This window comes from Pagrus pagrus, assembly GCF_965226575.1.
Source record: "Pagrus pagrus genome assembly, chromosome: 9".
Classification (NCBI taxonomy): domain Eukaryota; kingdom Metazoa; phylum Chordata; class Actinopteri; order Spariformes; family Sparidae; genus Pagrus; species Pagrus pagrus.
The window spans coordinates 28,532,395-28,553,924 of NC_140193.1; the positions used below are offsets into that span (position 1 = coordinate 28,532,395).

General features: G+C 40.3%; 1 protein-coding gene across 1 annotated transcript in view; it reads left to right on the plus strand.

Moving 5' to 3' along the window:
* Window positions 1-274: 274 nt before the first annotated feature.
* Window positions 275-21,530, plus strand: part of abcb6b (ATP binding cassette subfamily B member 6 (LAN blood group) b) — a gene marked incomplete at its 5' end in the record, with an annotated part of 53,675 nt that continues 32,419 nt past the window's right edge. Inside the window, 14 exons of the mRNA XM_084362682.1 lie at window positions 275-334; window positions 1,340-1,538; window positions 5,797-5,889; window positions 5,976-6,052; window positions 8,338-8,453; window positions 8,548-8,669; window positions 9,826-9,935; window positions 10,183-10,248; window positions 10,432-10,557; window positions 11,725-11,801; window positions 12,215-12,278; window positions 16,363-16,448; window positions 17,369-17,426; window positions 18,408-18,512. Of these exons, the coding sequence (XP_084218808.1) occupies window positions 275-334; window positions 1,340-1,538; window positions 5,797-5,889; window positions 5,976-6,052; window positions 8,338-8,453; window positions 8,548-8,669; window positions 9,826-9,935; window positions 10,183-10,248; window positions 10,432-10,557; window positions 11,725-11,801; window positions 12,215-12,278; window positions 16,363-16,448; window positions 17,369-17,426; window positions 18,408-18,512 (1,359 nt within the window). The remainder of the gene's footprint in view (window positions 335-1,339; window positions 1,539-5,796; window positions 5,890-5,975; window positions 6,053-8,337; window positions 8,454-8,547; window positions 8,670-9,825; window positions 9,936-10,182; window positions 10,249-10,431; window positions 10,558-11,724; window positions 11,802-12,214; window positions 12,279-16,362; window positions 16,449-17,368; window positions 17,427-18,407; window positions 18,513-21,530) is intronic.

Genomic DNA, 21,530 nt, shown 5'->3' on the forward strand with positions numbered 1-21,530 from the left:
CACAAGTCAATGCAAAATGCTGACCACAGGTACTTTAAACTGAAAGCTAAAAACACAACAGAAGTGTGTGTGTGTGTGTGTGTGTGTGTGTGTGTGTGTGTGTGTGACTGCTTTCAAAACCCATCACAGCAGGTTAAACTCTCAGGCACTAATACAGCTCCAGTTAATGAAATATTTCCCAGTAATCCTGTAACTGGGATGTGTGGGTGTGTCTTGTGGTTGTCGTGCTGCTGAAGACTGAGTTTCACACCACAGTAACCTGAAGGTGAATCAGATGGCAGAGGTCACTATAAAGAGTGGAAGAGAAGGAAAAAGAGGAGCTGTCAACGTGGAGGTGAGTTCAGTCATGGGATTTCTTCTAATCCTTCTTCTGTAAGCTTATTTTACATTTCAGACACACAACAGACTCTTAGATTCACTTTTGTGTATTTTAACACACAAAAAAACAAACTTCTCGGTGACACAGAAGCTTTTGATGTTCTCCAATATTAGTTTCTTCTGAAAAATCAGAAGGCACACTGTCAGTTTGTTAAAGGAGAACTCCATATGTGCAGAAAAATATATAGTTGCATAACACCTTTTGTGGCACCAGATGGAGCTGTGTGATAAACTGTTAATGTCAGTCTGACAATCTAATAGGAGTGCAATGCTAACGTAGTAGTGTATATATTTAAGATTCAATATGAGGCGCTGGTTTAGTCTGAACACATTTCTTGGCCTATAACGTCATCCAAGTCCTATACAGATTTACATAAAGAAAATACAAAAGACATTTGTACAAATACACAGATAACAATATGAGTGTTAATCCAATCTGCCAATGTTACCACACTTTTTTAAAAGATATAATATGTAACACTTCTACATTAAAAACAGACCTTTGATATATATGTTGTTGAGGTGTGTACTTACATTATCCCAAATGTTTCCAACAACGTTCAAACCAGAGAAATCCACAAGTTTACTCAAGGTAAAGGTGCGTTTCTTTTGCTCACCTGTCGCAACAATTTCCAAGGAAACGTCAGACGATGTGTCAAAGAGTGAGGAGGAGGACGAATGTGACTAAATACTGTGAGGTGCAAACTTTGAAACATTACCTTGTCTGTGAACATTTCTGCCAGAGTCACTTCAATAGATTTTCATCAGCAATGGTTGGTTAACAACAACTCCCATGATCCCACACTACTTATGTCTTTTGTTTAGTTTTTGACAGAGAGAGCTCCGGTGGCAGAGACTACATACTGTCTGTTTAAAATCATATGGTGAAGGATTCTGTGAGTGATGTCTGACATCATCATCACTACACTGATTGTCCGGCCTCCTCTCTCTCCCCCTCCAGGTCCAACACCCCTCCCCTCCCTCCTCCCCCTCCTGGCCGTCTGTCTGGCAAGGCTTTGGTAGGAAGGCGAGGCTGTTGCTGCCGTACGTCTGGCCCAAAGGCACTCCAGCGCTGCAGGTACTCGTGCTGCTCTGTGTTGGCCTGCTGGCAACAGAGCGACTGGTCAATGTGCTGGTGCCTGTTTACTCCAAGAACATTGGTAAGCACCTGAAAACAGAGAAACTGCTGAAAAGAAAAAAGGGGTCCTGATCTTTCATACTTCACTAAATGTGTTCAAACTAATAACTAATAAACTTGAACGCACGCCAGGTATAGGAAGAAACGTGAGCCAGACATAAGCAAAAGAATGAATAAACCTACTGCATGTTAATATTAATGCTAATGTCAATTCTACCATATAGGTAGGTATATTTTTCTAATCAAAATATGATTTCTCAGTGGTCTTTAAACCATAAATGCATTTCCTTATTGAGACCTGACTGTGTATTGCCCTCATTGTTTTCTATGTAAAGTAGGAATCTTAATAGATAAAAGAAAACAGACCTCAACAGGCCCATTGGCTGCATTTGACTGTCCAAACTGTAGATGGCGGTGTGCTCAAGTGTTTGGAAGTCTAGTCTAACTCATTTCCTCACGTCCACAAATTATTGTATCTTGTTTCTTGCAAGTATGAAGTGTCTTCCTAGTGTGTTTGTCCCCTCAGGGTTGTCAAGTTGTCATATGGTAATAATCTGGGTGAAAATCTTTGAAAAATGTCCATGAATTCCAAAATATCTTTGTATTCCACGCTTTTGCTTCAATGGCAGCATGCACTCCGGCTGGCATGGACTACACAAGTTCATAACCTGATGACGCATGTTGTCCCAGTATGATTTAACAGTGCTCCACAAAGCTTCTTCTGATGTCACAAGAGCCCTGCAAGAACTACTTGATGACCGAAGAAGACCAGCGAGTTCTGACTCTACCACTGAACATTAATGGAGGCACAGCACAGCTTTCTGTGACATCACACTGTCAGAGCATGCTGGGATAACATGAGTCAGCAGGTTTTACACAAACTTGTGGAGTCCATGCAGCTCAGTGCATGCTGTCATTGAAGCAAAACGCGGACAAACCAAATACTAAGATATTCTGAAATTCATGGACATAAATTTTACACTTGGAAGAGCTGCCAAAAATTAAAGTGACGGACGCACACTGTCTTGCAACAGTGACCAGTAAAGCTCCGCCCTCATTGCTGATACACTTAATTGCTGTTTTTCTTCATTAGTAGCCAGTTATGCTAGCTGGCTGGGTAATCTCCCTGTGAGTCAATTATCAAAATGATCGAAAATACTAACGACACTATAGGCTATACAAAGTTTAAATACTGTGAAGAGTGAAGTAACTAACTATATGATAAAAATCACAGTGATAAGGTTGGAAAGGAAGGTAGCATTTCTATAGAGCTGACAGGAAGTTAACAGACGTGCAGGTATATGTTGTCCTACATCGTACAAGTTGAAAATTAGCCCAGCTTTGATACATGACACATGGTGCAGGACTTTAATCAACAGGCTGGTTTGATAGGGTGACCAGATGTCCCTGTTTTTGATGTCCTGTCCCCGGCTGGAGCTGTCCATGGAAATATCCTTGTATTTAACTCTGCAATAAAAACAGACCGCAAAGTGAAATAATACTTTACGTGGCAAAACAGACGGGGTAGCAGAGCCAGTGGTCAACGTCATGTTGTGCTTGTTTTGGCAGGGGGGGCTGCTCGCTACAGCAGTGTTAACCATCTCTCTCATCCATTCTTCTGCTAACTACTTCTTCACTACTTCATCTACTTTCATGTCATGAAAAAACTATTTTATTTGAAAACTCACCAGAAATGTATCGACATCACCACAAATACTTTCTCAAGTCAGATAGAGTGGAGAGGAAGAAGTAATATTAATCCATAAACATATTGATAGTATAGGAAAAAACTGACAAGGACCAATTTACTGCAACATCAGTACTTCTACTTTTCATACTTAAAGTAAACCTGCACCATAGTTTTATTCCAACCGTTAACATGGTCATAAGACATGAAACCAGAATTCATTTCATAGATAACAACATTGAATGTTTTAATGATATACTGAACTGGAAATGTCCCCAGTTATTATTTCAGAAATCTGGTCACCTTATGTTCGAAGAGGTTCCTCAAGACAACTAACCATCCTTATAACCTTCCTGCAGCCTGAATAGAAGACTTTGACTAACGACAGTGCTCCTCTAATGGTCCTGACACACCAGGCCCAAAGTCGGACATCAATGTCAGCCATCGGTGAGCGTCTTGCCCTAGTTCTTGCTGTGTGTCCCACACCTTTGTACTAGTTGGCCCTTGTCAGCGGCTCTTCAGCCTACTGAGCGTGTTGAATCGACAGCGGAGCTCGTCAGTGACAGAAATTCTTCTGATTGGCTGATCAGCCAAGCCAATCAGTGAAATCAGAGAAACTGAAAAATACTGTCACTGTAATATCCATGATTTCACCCATTTCTCCTTATTTTTCACCTGCGCCTCTTCTGCGATAGTTTCTCGATTAGAAGTAGCAATAAGAGCAAGAGTGTTGCGCAGCTTTATCATAACAATGATTTTTTTTTTTGTCCGCAGTCCTGAGTCTTCTAGTTTCCCTTTTTGAATGACAAATCTAGACTACTGTTACGGATTTCCCTTTAGATTCATGACTGCCCCCTGGTGCTAGGGAGAATTATTTCCTCTCACACAACCACAGAATGTACAAGCTAGTTGGACCCCAGCTGTAGTCTTTGCGGTGTGTTTTTTTGCCGAAACACGGGTGACATGAGGCGACGGGACGGTCGGCCGTCGTAATTATGTAGGATGCAATTATAGGCTACTTTTTTTTGTCCTGATATTTACACTGAATTGTGAATTTATTTAGTTCATTCATTCACGATTCACAGGTCTGGAACCAACTTTTGATTTGCCAACTTTATTAAGATTCCAAGGACATGTTGATTTTACCACCAAAATGACTTTAATTTAAAAAGTGTGTAATCGTGAACATTTTAGTAAAATCTAAACACAAGACATTAAAACTGAGTGGCTAACGATGACCTTTCATTTAATGCCAATCAAACGTTAACCAAACACATAACAATTCACTCAAAGTAAATAAGCCTCGTTTTGACCCATCGCTTGATAAAGATGCTAAATGGATCAGGTAATCACGGTGATCAACATGAACTGTTGAACATGAAACAGTTGGGCTGGTTTAGTCATTTCTTATAAAACAGCTCAGCTACGGTGGAATGAGATCTTGGGACTGGTTTGAAGGAGGAAACAACCGTCATTTTTTCAGGGGGTGTCATCATTTGCCAAGGTCTTTTGTACCCTGTTTTGTACACAGGACTGCATCCACCACAAGGCAACAGCCCAGAAGTCTCCACTTCAGAGGAAGTCAGGATTCAGTTTGTCTTCAGCGACTTCACCCTTTAGAAAACTGGCCATTTGGCTTTTGGAGCAACATGAAAGTATAAGCCAGCGCTGCGAGAATGAAGCCGAGCGCTGCTTTGTGTGATGAGGAAGGCGTGGAAGGGGCATCAGAGGGGGGGTTGTTGTTGGTGTGTATGTGTGTGTGTGCGGAGGGTTTTCTGGGAGGTCACCCCTCCTGCCAGTCATGCTTAGCCGGCATTAGCGGCCTTTTTCGTGGAGTTAACACACCGGTACAACGGACGTTTTGTCTCTGGGTCCGACCCAGCCTCCCACCCTCCAACTTCAGGACCCGATGCCAAAGAGTTGAAAATACCCCCCACTGAAAACACACACTAGAAAGTTAAAGAATTTACACATTTCTTTATTCATTTATTTCTCTCCATCCTTTTATCTCGTTTTCTCCCTTCTTTTCTCACCATGTCTATCTCTCCGTCTGGATCCTCAGTTTTTCTTCTTCCTCTCCTCCTCCTCCCCTCATCTGTCTGTTTTTTCATTTCATCCTGATTCCCAGCACTTGTACAAAAAGGGTAATGAATGTGAATGAGAATGAGAATGTGTGTGTGTGTGTGTGTGTGTGTGTGGCAGAAAGGGAAGTGTGTGAATGTGTTCATGATTGTGTTTATGTGTCAGTGGTGGAAGAACTACTCAGATCTTTTACTTAAGGGAGGGTGGCAGTAACACATATAAGTACAGAAGAAACAATGTTACTATAAAAAAATAATAATTTTACTTCAGAAAAATAATCAAACATACCAACATCAAAACTAGCTTCAAGTGAGAGTACTCATCATGCAGAGTGGCAGAATCATGTAGACCTTCCTAATGATTTATATTGATGCACTCATGTGTTCATTACTATAATGTTGCAGCTGGTAAATGTGGCACTCATTCTATTAACTTGATCATTTTTTCGTGTGTATGCATGTGCATGTGTGTGTGTGTGTGTGTGTGTGTGTGTGTGTGTGTGTGTGTAAAGTGAATGAGCTCTCTGCAGGAGGTGGCTGGACTTCCCTGATCGCCACTGTCTGCATCTACACACTGCTCAAGTTCCTACAAGGAGGGGGTGCAGGTGCGCAAGTGTGTGTTCACATGAATGAGTACAAAATAAAAGTCATGTCAGAGAATAAGAGCTACACCTCTCTTCGTTTCTTGTAGGTACCTCTGGTTTCATCAGCAACCTCCGTCAGTTCATGTGGATCAAAGTTCAGCAGTTCACCAGCAGAGGTGTTCAGGTACAACTCAGACTTCTCCTGCTTTTACTTCTTCTGCATGTTTCCTGAATCTTTTTATTTTACTGACTTGTTGTATTTCCTACTGTTCTGGTTTGTCTTTGTATGGGACACTTATTAGTCACAACAATGTAATCCTGGCGACACCTTTAGTAGCGGGAACGACAGGACTCGGTCTTCTGTTTGGAAACTTTATTCTCTCCAGTACTGCATTGTTTTTTTGTAATAGTTTGCTGATCTCACATGGCGACCACACATACATGTTACAGAAAACAACACCAACACACAGTGCAGACTGGTTGAGTAATTTTTGAGTAATGACATCAAAACCAAAATGTGTTACAATTGCCCCTGATCTCCTCTAGTCATGGGTCAGAGTGTTAACAGATATCTCAGCTGGTGTTATTCCATCACAAGATGGTCTCTAGTTAAGAATAATTCCGGTTTATAGCAACTCGGATTTCGTTTTTGAGTTTTCTATCTGTAAAATAACATTGTATTCACCACAGTAATTTCTTAGATCTGAGAATGATGGAAACTTCACTAATAGAGCAAGAAACTTGATTGTGTATATGACCAGACAGATTGTAAACAAGCCAAGGATTTAGCGAGATTTTGGTACTTTATCACATCCAGCTACATCGAGTTACTGCAATATTTGCAGACACAAATCCATAATATTGGTAACAGCGGTAACAGCTAGTCAGCTATAATGCCTTTAGCCTGTTAATAATGAAAACAGACATGTCATATTATATATCCATCAATATACTTAGGCATTGAGCAGAAGAAACACTTGGAGTGAGGTCGGGGCCCTATACGTAGTAGCTCGTAGATCACATACATACTCAACTAGCCTGACTACCAAAACAAAGAAGAGAGAAACCTGGATTACAACACACATGCACCCACACACACAGAGAGAGAGAGAGAGTGACTTTGAATTTGACCCGTATGATCATCTGCTCATGTTTATTGCCCCATTGAACTTTTTAGCAATGCTGTGATGTTCTGAGATCAAAGCAATATTACCATAACCCAAAACAACCACCAAATGTACAAAAATAAAATCCAAGTTAGAAGGAATCTTCTTTTTTTCAGTCTCCTCTGACATCTTCCTGCTTGATCTTGATCGTCCACATACCTGAACCAGTGGCTAGGGGCAGTTCCTGTGTGGACAACACCTGGGTCAAAATCAGAGCAAGGGAAGTGGAAGCCTTCACAGAACATATAAATGCTGTGGACAATAACATCAAGTTCACATGGGAAGAAGTCAGAGGAGACAGTCTGCTCTTCTTGGACTGTGCAGGACACACTGAAGAAGACAGAAGCCTCAACATTGAGGTGTACAGAAAACATACACACACAGATCAGTACTTACTGTTTGACTCTCATCACCCACTGGAGCACCAGCTGGGGTCATCAGAACCCTAAACCATCGGGCTGAGACCAGGCTCACGAAGACAGAGGGGAAGGAGAAGGACCAGAAGCACATCAGGGGAGCACTTTAAACCTGTGGCTACCCAAACTGGACCTTTGCCAAGACCTCTAAAAGATCCAGAGCAGACAGAGAGGAGGAGACGAGAGATTGTAACAACATCGTCATTCCCTATGTCGCAGGAAACTCAGGAGGATCTTTAATAAACATCATGTCCCGGTTCACTTTAAACATACCAACACACTGAGGCAGAAACTTGTCCATCCTGAGGACAAACACCCAGCCATAAACAGAGTAATGTAGTTTATGCTGTTCAATGCAGCCAGGACTGCACAGATTTGTACATTAGGGAGACAAAACAACCTCAACATAAACAAATGGCATAACACAGGAGGGCCAACTCCTCAGGTCAAGACTCTGCTGTCCACTAACATCTGAAGGAGCAAAATTATTCCAGAGAAGACAGATGGTTTGAAAGAGGAGTAAGATAATCAATCTATGTCAAACTGGAACAACCATCTTTGAACAGAGGAGGTGGCCTAAGACATTACTTATCACCCACCTACAATGCTGTACTGAGCTTCCTCCCCAGACAGCTTGACAACCTTTCACACCTGGGCTCAGCTAGCCCTAGCATATCTTGTGATATTCTTTTGATGCCATGATTTGCTTGAGGCTCGTAAAAGTAACAGTAATTTCTTTCAATTGAGTTATCATTTTATTATTGCGCAGTCATCTGGCACAGAAAAACTAACTAAAGACGTAGATGGCAATGGACATGGTCTCTGTGTTTAATGGCTGCAGGCTGTATGTATCGTCACATAGTTGAGGGTCTCTCTCTGTCCCTCAGGTGTGTTTGTTTTCCCACCTGCATGGTTTGTCTCTGCGCTGGCACCTGGACAGACGCACCGGAGACGTGCTGAGGAGCATCGACAGAGGCACTTCCTCCATCAACAACCTGCTGAGGTAGGAGGCAGACGGGTGGAAGAAAGTCTTCTTTGGTTCAATGAAGTCATGATAGACACCATGAGCAATAACTTGTGACTGTTTTTGTCTTCAGCTACATCCTGTTCAGTATCCTCCCCACCATCTGTGACATCATCATTGCCATCATCTACTTTGTGTCCTACTTCAGTGTCTGGTTTGGACTCATTGTTTTCACCTGCATGGTCCTCTACCTCAGTGAGTCAAATTTAATTTTAAATTGAGGTCATTAATACCAGATTGATCGTTTGATTTCAATGGTATAAGTTCAATTGTGTTCTGGAGAAGACAGAAGATAAACAGCTGTATTTATGTAACGCTTTTATCCAAGACATTTTTGAATATTTAAAAAGCATTAATTAAATCTCACATTCCAAAATCTCACATTCCAAAAACCCAACAATACTGTGTGACGTGACAGAGGCAGGTGCATGCCAGGGTATATATTTATTATTGTAGTCTGATCTGCTGTTTGGCTTGCAATTTGCAAATGGCACTCCTTCTCTGCGTCTGGAACACAAACTGAGACCAAGACCAGACCAGTTCAAGTCCCACGATACATGACACACTTATGCTAAAATGTGGAACATCCAAACCACAGGGAGTCTTCTAATTCATCGGATATCCACAATCCCTAGTGTCACAGAGATTCCTTTACCTCATTGACATATTTCAATATCTCAATGAAGTCATCAAAAGGCATTGTAGAGTTGAGTTCTGTGTGGGAAATGTACTTTGTGTTTTATGAGCAAACAAATACCAATGAACACTTAAGAAATACTAAAGTAAAGTTCCTTAAAATTCTACTTAAGTACACTCCTGACTAAATTGTACTTACTACAGTTCATCCCTGGTAAATCTAAATTTTAACTTCTCATTTTAATATATTTAATTACTTTGATTACTAATAATTGGTATCAGGGTATTCTCCCTGCACAAACAATATCGGTCAACCCTTAATTTTGATGTGTCTCTGTCTCTTGTTTCTGCACTATGTAACTTCAGTGAGAGGGTAGAATCACAGCGTTACAGCGTTGACTTCAGCATATACATTTTTAACACATAACATTGTTATGATGTAATGAGTTTAGTTTGTAATTGGCACCTACATTACATCTGACAAACTGTTACACACCTGGTGTGGTGTTGCACTGAGGAACTATGGGGGGCGCCAAATCACACAATATGCCAAATTTATACACAATGTTGCTTTAAGTACAGAATGTACAAAAAAAAAGATATTCAACACAGTGACATGCCAGCAGTCACTGGTCTTGACGGGTGTCGAAATGAAATTCAGAATCCAAATGCAGCTCCAAACTGATAGTAACCAGACTGTACCTTATATCTGCAGCCTGTACCATCCTGATCACAGAGTGGAGGACTAAATACAGGAGAGAGATGAACAATCAAGACAACAAGGCCAAGTCCAGAGCCGTGGACTCACTGCTCAACTTTGAGACGGTAGATTACACCACACATCTCCTGTATGTTTTACGGCTGATGTTTTACATTACATCCAGTGGTGTCCATGTGTGCTCTCCTGTACTAGGGAATGCCACATTTGCACATTTGTTTCCGAAAATTTCAGATTGTTTGAAGATAGTGGGAAATGTTGAACCATATTTCAGTAGCAGGTCATGTTGGAATGTTTAGAAGCTTTTTCAAGATGGTTCAGTCTTCTCTCTCTCGACTTCATGTGTTTTCACAGGTCAAATATTATAGTGCTGAGGATTATGAAGTCCGCTGCTTTGAGGAAGCTATTCTGAAATATCAAGTAAGATTGTGTTGGTGTTGAGCTGCTGCTTATCACGTGGCAGACGTAAAGTACCCTGCTCAACCAAACCTGCTGCACCTGAAAAATATACATCAATCTTCAAATCTTAGGTCAACTGGCTATATTTTAGTTTTTGTGTGTGTGTGTGTGTGTGTGTGTGTGTGTGTGTGTGTGTGTGTGTAGCACTGTGAGTGGAAGAGCTCAGCATCACTGGCTCTGCTCAATCAGACCCAGAACATCATCATCGGATCAGGACTGCTGGCTGGATCTCTGCTCTGTGCCTACCTGGTCTCTGAGGGACAATTCCAGGTATCAGTGAAGAGTAAAGACATGTCAAAAAGTTTCCTCCACACAGGAAAAATAGTGTGATCATGTGTGTTTCCCCAAAGTATAAGAATCTTTATCAGTATTAGGATCTTAATCTCATTGAATAAATCAGGATCATATGTCAGATTACATGCGGGCAGGCGACAAAACCAGGATGATGGTAACACCTTGTAAAGTGAACTGACCTATTGGGACGTGACCTTAGTGACTCAGACGGGACCACAATGACTCAGACATGACCTCGGTCACTCTGACTTGACTGTGATGACTGTGATTGGCTTAGGCACAACCTCGGCCACTTCAACAAGACCTCTGTGACTCCGTCGTTTGCTCCACCACAATGACTTGGACTTGAGAGTGATCTGGATGCGCAACTTGAACATAATCTCTGGCAATAAAGCAAGAATGTCATATCAATGACGAGACATGGCCTCAGTAACTCAGACCCTCAGATCAGGCTTGAGTGGCTCAGACATGGTTCCATGTAAATGTAAATATAAGAATCTGAATAACAACCTCTCTCTTTTTGAGTTGTTCCAGATGAACTTGTTATAACAAACTTCCAAGGCTATTTAATGACTTATTACTTAATCATTAATTACTCAGGGGTGCACCAGAAGAGTAACTAATGATTAAGTAATTAATAAAGAATAAGCCGTTACTAGTTTGTGCTGCTCAGTGGCTGATTCATAGTTAATCATGACGACTCATCAACATATTTTATTAACATAGAATCTCCCAGTCAGTTCCCCATGACTCATCATCGTTACTATACAGTCCTCTACTCCGAGTTATTCAGGAGCTACACACTCGTTCATTTGTTACTCCTCACATTTTTGTGTTATCCACTGAATGACCTAAACCGTCACTGGTGCAGATGACTGGTTTTAGATGTCATATACTCTCCTGTGTGTAGTTAAAGGTGGGGTGAGTGAGAAACACTTAACAACCTGAAATGAGACTCAGTAATCAACTTTCTTCTCCAGAACCACTCACCCCATCTTTAAGGGGTTTAGATTGACTGCAGTTAGTGTCTCTCAACTGGTTTGTGTTCAATTTCTCCATTATTCACTACCTGTTGTTACTGTAGGATCAGTATGTTGTCTGGATGTTGTGTCGATAGTATCTATGTGTTTCTTTTTCCCTCAGGTTGGAGACTACGTTCTGTTTGGAACCTACATCATCCAGCTGTACACTCCTCTCAACTGGTTTGGTACCTACTACAGGTGAGACTGGTGTACAGTGCAGCAGGCCACTGATCCTGTTATCAGATGAAAACAAAAATCCATGATCACTCGGTGTCTGTCTGTCTGTCTGTCTGTCTGTCTGTCTATCACAATATTTGATGAAACATGACGCTTTTAAAAACTCTTTCTAGTAATTCTTTATTTTTTTTTCTTTATTTTTTCTTTTTCATCTACTTGTTTACAACAATACTGCACCTTACCTACCTATCAACACAGGAAGAAAGACCTTGGAACAGTTTGTCTCATATTGATGTGACTGTTATTACTAACTACTGCTCATATTACCACTTCCTCGATAGTCGAGCCAGTTCCACTACTTCTTCTTCTAGTTCTACTAACGCTGCCACTGTTACTGCATCTACTAATACTGACTGTGTAACACGTCTCTGCAGGCTGATTCAGGGTGCATTTGTTGATATGGAGAACATGCTGGCACTGTTGACAGAGCAGAAAGAGGTGAGTCACAATTACCGAGAGTTGTTTTTTTTCATATATATATATATTTCATGTATATTCAAACACAGCCACTATCTGTGGTAATGAGCTGGGGGCTTGAATTTGATGTTGCTAGGCTTAACTTTAAAGGGGCACTATAGTTTTGGAGAAGATGGTTTTGACATATATACAATATTAATAGGGTAATAATAGTCAGAAATATTTATTTTTCCCATAAGTGAATAAACAAGCTGTTCTCAGAGGAAAATAAATCCCAGAACACTGTTTGAAGCTAGAAGGTGGCAGGGTCCGCCACATATAAACAAAGTAAAACAGTATGAAATCGTGTTGTCCTTTAAGGTCAGTTTGTTTATTCAGTTTATCAATTCATGAAAACAAAGAGTTTGTTTATTTAGTTTGTTCAGGCAGAAATTATATTTCAATCAAGAGGGACTTATTACAAGTAAACAAGTAAATATTTACATGTGCACAATAAAGATGAGACATTTAGCGATTGGACCCCTTCATGACATCATCATATTTAAAGGGGGTAATGAAGCCGTGGGTGGATGCAGTCTAGACACTGGTGGTGATGGATGAAGAGAATGGCTGAGATCTGGATGGATGTGAAGAGGACTGAGCTCAGACCTGAGGCGCTGGAGCTGAGTGGGGTGAAGGAGGCTTTATGACAATTCACACTGAAATGACAGCTGACAGCAGCAGAGGAGAACACATTTGACAGCAGCAGTAATGATTGGCTTTAGGAGATCATGGCATAATCTGGTTAGTTAAACTGGTTGGTCTGCTGATTATGACAGAGTCGGGAGAAAGGGGAGAAAGAGAGAAAGAGATAGAAATGTGAACGATGAGCAGCATAAAGATGGTGTTCAGCAGGGTTATTGAATAAATATTTTCTCCACCTCATCAATAAATAAAAGAAGGGTGAGCAAGACAGTGTGCCATTGTTTCATCCCTACGTTCATTTCTCACCTTCATTCTCATGAACGTGATATCTAATTTATTTATTTCTGGCACAAACGTCTATTTGGACTCGATGATGAACTGATCAGATTCTGGAGGTCAAAGGTCACTGTGACCTCACAAAACACGTTTTCACTGTAATTTAAGAAGTCATACACTAATTATGACAAAACCTCAAATAAGTGTCTTAATAAGATAAAGTGATGACGTGTTGACATTTGATATCAGAAAGGTTAAAGGTCATCTTCACTGTGACATCATAATGTGCTGCAGAAACGTGAACACATACAAGGAAGTTCAGTGTTTTTAGTTTCTCTCAATGAACTTACACACTAACAGACATACATTATTAATCCACCACAGGCTCACTGGTTTTGCTGATATTGATCAGTTGATTGTCGCTGCACCATGTGATGAAGCTCCTGATCAGTCCTCTGCACTCCTCTGTAGAAATAGTCTCTGAGTGAAGACAGCATGTTTCTCACTGGAAATGGTTCACTGGGATTATACAGTTCGTGGCTATATAGTGATAATTTCTGTTTAATCACAGAAACACTAAATATCTTTTATAAATTCCTTAAAAGTCTTCACCACATAGGATATATTACATGAGTCTGGAAAGACATATGTAGATGTAAACTGCAGCTTGACTGTTGCAGGGAGCATACAACTGGAAGGCAGTAATAATTTAGTTTTTCCCGATAGAAAAAAAATTGTTTTAGTTGCCCTGCTCACATCAGGACAGAAGTCAGGACCTGGGCTCAGTGTCAAGGACATGAAGTTTTGAATCCCTCTTTGACTGAATTCTTATTCTTAATTATATATTTTTATTTTTTCTACTGCTTTATGTGTTTTACTAGAGATTATTGTTGTTAATGTTCATCTGTGCTCTCCTGTGAGATTACATTATTGTCAAAAATGTCTTTTTGACAATAATGTGTTAAAAATGAGTTAGTTCTATAATATTAAACATTATTGTCATGTTTTTTAAAATCAGCATAAAACGTAATCAGAAACAATACAACCAAAAGCACAAGGCATAAAAATAGAATTAATAAGAGAGTAGCATCAACAGACATGAAATATATAGAAGGCTGTGTGTATAATAAAATAAATAGTTGTTATAATAATAAAAGGGAAATATATTGATTCCAGATAAGCAGATAATTGAAACTAACACTAATTTCTGATCAGCGTCACTCCTGCTTGGAGACAGAGAGGCTCACACAGTCAGAGGTCAGCGGATTAGGAGGTCAACAAGTGTTTGTGTGTGACTTTGTGTGCTTGTGTGTATTTGTGCGCATGCACATACTAAAACACAGAGTCTGCGTGTACGTCTGTGTGTGTACGTCTGTCTTTTTGTGTGTGTTTCGGTGGGAAAAGGCGTCCTCCGGCTGCCTCACTAAAGACTCCTACATTCACAGGCCCTTGATATGGTAAACAGCCACATGAATGTAGACAAAAGCATTAGAGCACCTTAAAAACACAGCGGCCCTTTTCTTTGGCTTGGGAAGCTGCAGGCGAGGGGAGTCAGGGGGAGGAGGAGGGTGAGGAGGAGGTCAGAAAGTGAGAAGGAACTGTAATGGTGCTGATGGTGATATGTCGTCAAATTAAGATCAAACTTTCATGATAGTATTTTGTAAATGTTAATGATTAAATGACGATATCAGTTAGTGCATCGAGGGATGAGGATTTAAGGAAGGGAGGAGAGGTGAGAAGGAAGGATGGAGGGGCAAAATAATGACAGAATGATGGGATTCTTCTCTTTTTAACCCCTCTTCTCTTCTTCCTCTCTCTCTCTCTCTCTCTCTCTCTCTTCTCCTCACATCACCTCCTCTTTTAGTTTTCTCCCCCTTTATAATTCAATAAAACAGTGATTCATGAGTCATTCTTGACCTTGGAAACAACATGGCCCTCCCACTTGCCTGTTCCAGACCTTTTGACCACGTCACCAGATCTTCAACCACAGATGGAGTCATACAAATGCAGATGTTGAAAGTTGACATTATTCCTTTGTAACCTTTCGTCCACGCTGATGTTATTGTCAGCTCAATGATTCTATGTTGGCCTTGGATTCAGTTAAACTCCATCTGCTGGTGAAGAGTTGAGAATGACACTTGAGAGTTGAGTTGAGACTGATTTGATAATTTTCTGGTATCTCTGTATTTTGGACAAGAAATTAAAAACTAATTCTCATCTAATGGCAAACCTTGATGATGTCCGTCAGTGGCTGCAACACAACCATCTTGTACTGAACTTGAAGGAAGAAAAGTTTAAAAAATCCAGCCAAGAAATGAAGAAAGTTTTAAAATAATTAATTTTAAGCGTTTAGGAATAAAAAATTAATCAGACACTACAAACCTACTCAGGCAGCTCAGTTGTTTAGGCACTCTATGATTTTTTTTCTCATCTTTCTTATTGCATGATAGTATGGGCTCAAGCATCACCATCACTGGCAACACTGTCAGATACTAAAAAGATCAAATGTAATTAGCTTTGAGAGCTTTACACATTTCTGTTCTCTCAGAGTAATTCTCAAATGTATCAGTAGTCCAGCCCCAGAGCCTCCTTACAAAGACAAGACAGTAACAGAGTAACCAGGAGCATGGTGAATGGTGACTGTAAAATATTGCACTGTAGATCTAAATTTGGACAATCAGCTCTCTCCATAAAAGGCTGTCAACTCTGGAACACATTACCAACTGAAATCAAACTAATTTCCGATATCAAACATTTTACAACAAAGGTAAGTGCTGGCTCAAAGGTATCCATGTTTAGCTTATTGTACCTTGATGTAGGTTATATGTTTGTTGATGTATTGTGATGTGTTGATGTAGTGTGGTATTATATTTGATTGTATTGTGATTTTATGAAACTGACCATTGAAAACTGTTTTATGTCTTACATGTAAAAGCCCAACTAGGGACAAGAGTTGGAAATTAGCAATAGCTATAAACTCTTTGTGCAACACATCAGTTCTTTGTATTGGAACTAAGTTAAACTGCATCGTCCCGTTTAAATAAATCCAATTCAAAATTCTAATTTAATCTCTCCTTCTGTGTTCCCTGCCTCTCTTCCCCTGGTTTCCTCCTCCTCCTCCTCCTCCTCCTCCTCCTCCTCACAGGTGCAGGATGCTGAGGATGCACATAACTTGCAGCTCACAGCAGGTCAGGTGGAGTTTGACAGAGTCTGTTTCAGCTACGTGCCTGGGTGTGTAGCCAACAACAAATCTGTTACTGGTTTAAATCCACCTTTCTTTAATTCTGTTCTGACTTGACTCAGCTTTACATACAAACTGTCCAAAAACAGAGACTGCTGTCCCCAGGAAACACTTACAATGAGTTTGTTTCTGTTTTTCTGAAAAGGGCTCTATTGTGCTTTTCACTGGATGACACAGCAGTACGTCTCCATATGTCTGTTTTATTAACGACCACGAGTGTTTTCTAACTCTGATCTAAAAGTTTTACCTTAGTAAATTGAGGCAACATTAAAACACAAAGGTGGTAAATCAGTGAATGAATAATTTTATAAAGATCAGATGCCTTGTGAAGGACAGTGGATAATCAATGTTGTTGTGCCAAATGCTGAGTCATTTTGTAAGGCCACGGCAAATGACATGCTGAGGGCTTTAGGTTGGGGGACAGGCTGTTGTAAATTAATATGAGAGTATGTAAAACTTAACCAAGAAGCCAACACTCACAATATGTATGAACAATATGAATAGAAATGTGATCCCAGCATGTTCAGTCACTCGGATGTATGCAATGTATATTGATTTGAAATTTGAATTACAGTAGTACTGAGGCTTTTATTGTGAAAGACAAGCTTCATCTGCATTCTGAAGGTGCACAGCTGGTTACCATATTGACTTTTAAAGACTGAACGTCTTGGTTGGCCTCCTGTGTGCATTGGCATTTATGTTATATTGACAGCATTGTGAGAATAAACACATTAATTAGCCAGTGAGCCTCAGTGAAGTGAACTACATTGTCCAACTGCTGACGGTCTCAAACAGGCAAACATTCGGGGTACCTGCCAGAATTAAAGAAGCCCTGACATGAGCAGTTAACTGTGATCCTTATTGTTGCCCTTGTGTGTGTGTGTGTGTGTGTGTGTGTGTGTGTGTGTAGCACTGAGGTCCTCAGGGATGTGACCTTTACAGTGGAGGCGGGACAGACAGTGGCTTTGGTACGTAGCCTGCTGTTTACTACATGTATCCCTCTACTGTCTCATTTAATAGGTCACCAATGACACGTACTGTCACTTGGTGGCTGTAGAAGAAGCACTCACATTTTAATGTAAGTTAGAGTAATGTTCCACCATAGAAATACTGCGAAAATCCTGCATTAAAAAATGTACTGAACAAAAAGTATTAGCATTAAAATACTCTAAGCACTAAATGTATTTTACAGAACGACCCAGTGTAACCTGCAGTGTAACTGTAACTTAAAGGTGTTATTGATCAGCCACTAAATGTGACATTCCATCTCCCCATTGACAATGTTAGCTTGCAAATTTTAGCTAACATTGCTGTAGCTAGCTAAAGTTAGGACAAGAATACTCAGCCATTCTTTGTTTTTTTTCCTCAGACCAGCAACTATAAGACTGTCGCTCACTGACCAAATAACTTGATACCAATGTTGTCGTAGAAGCTTGAACCAACTGTCACAATTCTTAGACAGACATAAACAATCATTCTGGACCCAACAAACATTGTAAAATTATAAATCCACAATCACAATAATGTTTTAAGGAAAAGAGATACTTGGTAATTAAAAAAAAAAATAAACAAATTATCATTTCTCTACAAAAAAATTTTATCAATCTGATCTTTAAGGTAGTACTTTAATCCAGTGGAGTAAAAAGTATAATATTTCCCTCTGAACTGTAGTGGAGTAGAAGTACAAAGTAGCAGAAAATGCTGTATATTCAAGTAGGTGCAAATACCTCAAAATAGGGTTTAAGTACAGCTAAGAGATGAACTTGGTTACTATCCACCACCGGTGCCCATCCGGCTAGAGTTAGTTTGGTTTCATTTGCTCAAAGGCAATAATGTGTTGTTGTTTTTGTTATTTGTATGACACACCCATTTTAATAGCACTGTGACAGACTGCCATGTGTCATAAACACTAAAGGAAGTTTTTAAAATGTGTGTGCGTGTGTGCGTAGGTCGGTCCGTCTGGGTCAGGGAAAAGCTCCATCCTGCGTCTGTTGTTCAGATTCTACGACCCTCAGAGGGGCAGCATCCGCATCGACGGTCAGGACATTTCCAAGGTAACGCACACATTTAGTTTTGTTTATCCCAGGACCATATTTTTTCTTGTTTTTGCTGATCAACTTTTTTATTACTGCCAAAGTTTTCGATTCATAGTATAGTTATAGTTACAACTTGCAAATGCGGTACTTACTGTACAGTGATGGTGGCTGATGATAGGAAGAGCTGAAAATAGTTCTCAGCTGCTTCATTACATGAAAATGATGCGACAAGAAGGACAATGTAATGTGTTGTGAATTATCAACGGATTCGTTGTTAGCCACATTCCTCATCATGTTGACTGTGGCAACAGGACAAGTAAAACAGTTCAAAAGTCTTCTTCTAGTGACACATGTGCCATCGGCAAATAAATTACATTTCTATACAAATGCAAACAGTCATTTGCTGGGGACCCGAGAAAGTGCATTGTTCAGGTGTGAAGTTTGGATAAGAAATATTAACAAGATCACAAAGAGAGAATCTCCAAATCCGTGTGGACTAGGCTTGCCGCAGTTGTTGGTGTTCCCAGTGTAACACAGTGGTCGGGCATACACCAAATACATTCCTTGTCCACAGCCCCCACCGCCATTTTGCATTTTTTAATAAATACCTTGTCAGACGATGGACGCTACAATTATGATCTCTGCAGCGGGGCCAGCAGCAGAGTCGCAGCACAGAGTAGCAGGAGTCACATCTCACTCATCACATAGGACAGTAAGGAAAGCTGATGATAAGACAGTGGTGGTGGATTTGTATTTCAAAATGAAAGGCAACAGAGAGAGTGCCTCTTTGGCAATATTCTAGATTTTCCCCATTGACAACTATTATAAAAGAGACACATGTAAATCTGTTGACAAGACACCTCGAACTGCATCCAGTATCTAGCTTAGTTTGCCTGATGTACAAAGTAAATCCTCTCACTATATAATATTCGTCATACTTATTATTATAGATTCTTCCGTAGTTTTTTGCCGTGGAACTAGTCCTGCAGCTTTTCGCCAACATATGCAAAACATATATCAAAATGTGCATAGAAATAAATGGGAGATCACTGTGAAATGAGCTCAAACCCACCCTGCTTTGGGGCCTTGTTGCCTCACCACACCTCAACATAGAAAAGTGATTCAAAGTTTCGATGGGTCACAAGACTTGGGACTGCTTTACTGCTGTAAAGGCACATTTTGATAGCTTGAATCATTTTTGAGCCATCACAGTTAACGCTTTGGGAAATTTTTGGTCCGTTTCGGATTTTATAATGGGTGTTTATTGTGTGAGCTAGAGTAGGTGACATCATCGCTGGAGTGGAGAGGAGCAGGAAAGATTCCTGAACTTTCCTCTGAGTGCTGTCTAAAATCCCACAATTTTCACTCCACACATAATTTAAACATCAAAGATGTAGGAAATCTTGTGCTCTACGTGTGTTATCTGATGCTGATACCTCGACATTTTATATTGTCTGTTTCCTTTATAGCAGAGTATGAGTAAGATACAGACTGTGAATCTTTCCAATCATTTCCTTGTCCCGCACTAACGCAAAAATGCATTTTCCAGTAATTGTCTTATATATGCATATGACTCCAGTTGTGAAACAAATCCATGTCATAACCAAGTGAAGTTTTAGGTCAAGTACTAAAATACAGATTCTCCAGTTCATGGGAAGAGTTTCTATGACGTGTATGTGTGACAGCAACCCTTTTAATTTGAGGTCCAGTATTTTTCTAATCAGGCGTCAGAGGAGAGTATGGCCTAGACCTGCTCCAACTGAAAAGTGTAATGATTCTGAGCTCCAGTTCTGGACAGAATCAGAGAGCTAATAGCACCACTAGATGCATGGCTAACTGTACAAACTGTACAAACATGAGACTGACATCGATCTTCTCATCTGACTCTGTCCAGAAAGCAATAAGCATATTCGCCAAAAATTCGAACTGCTCCTTTAGACTGCAGTGTCACAATCCATTTTATCATTGGTTGTGATGAGTTCTGTGTGATCTCACTCATCTTTCTTTATTTCTCTTTTTTTCTATATTGCACTCTTCATTACTGTTTCCTCCCTTTGCCTCATGCACCTTGACTTCCACTCTCCCTCTCTCTCCACTTTCTCTCTCTCTCACACACACACACACACACACACACACACACACACACAAACACACAGCTGGCCTGAGTGAGTGAGCTCCAGTCACACTGTGAATAAATCATAGTAAAAGGTTCCTGAATAATGCAGCAACGAGTCCAGACGCCAGATGTGTGTGTGTGTGTGTGTGTGTGTGTGTGTGTGTGTGTGTGTGTGTGTGTGTGTGTGTGTGTGTGAAGATGAAGCCCTATTTATTGCAGTTGTAGTCACAGTAACTCTGTTTATGATGCCAAATCAAACAGCACAGGCTCTTTACGACACACTCTCACACCTGTTTTAATAGGATGACATGCTTGTTCAGATGAACAGGCTGGTGTTGATTATGAGGACGCTCATTTATAATTACACAGCAGGAGGATCGTTTAATCAACACACATGTACACGCACATGGTCGTCTCTTTAATCAGAGGACTGTTCATCAATCTGGGTTTTTTTAGCCTCTGGAGGAAGAGGAGCAGGACGTGGTAAACTCCTCAGCTTCCTTTGCCGAAGGACCCATTTATTGTTGTGTTAAACAGCATCGGGCCGACCCTTTTCTGGAAAATTAACCCTTTCATGCATGAATTATTAAACCACAAAGTAATTTTTTCAATGTTTGTTTTTACTCTTAAAGTTCGAGTTAGTAAGTTATTCTAGAAAACATTTTTTGTTATATTTGTAGCAAATCCGTCCTGGGAGAGGGATCCCTCCTCTGTGGCTCTTCCTGAGGTTTCTTCCACATTTTTTTTTCCCTGTTAAAAGGGCTTTTTTTGGGGCAAGTTTTTCCTCACTCGAATCGAGGGTCGAAGGACAGAGGGTGTCGTCTCTGTACAGATTGTAAAGCCCTCTGAGGCAAACTGTGATTTGTGAATTTGGGCTATACAAATAAAATTTGATTTGATTTGATTTGAAATCTCTTGAC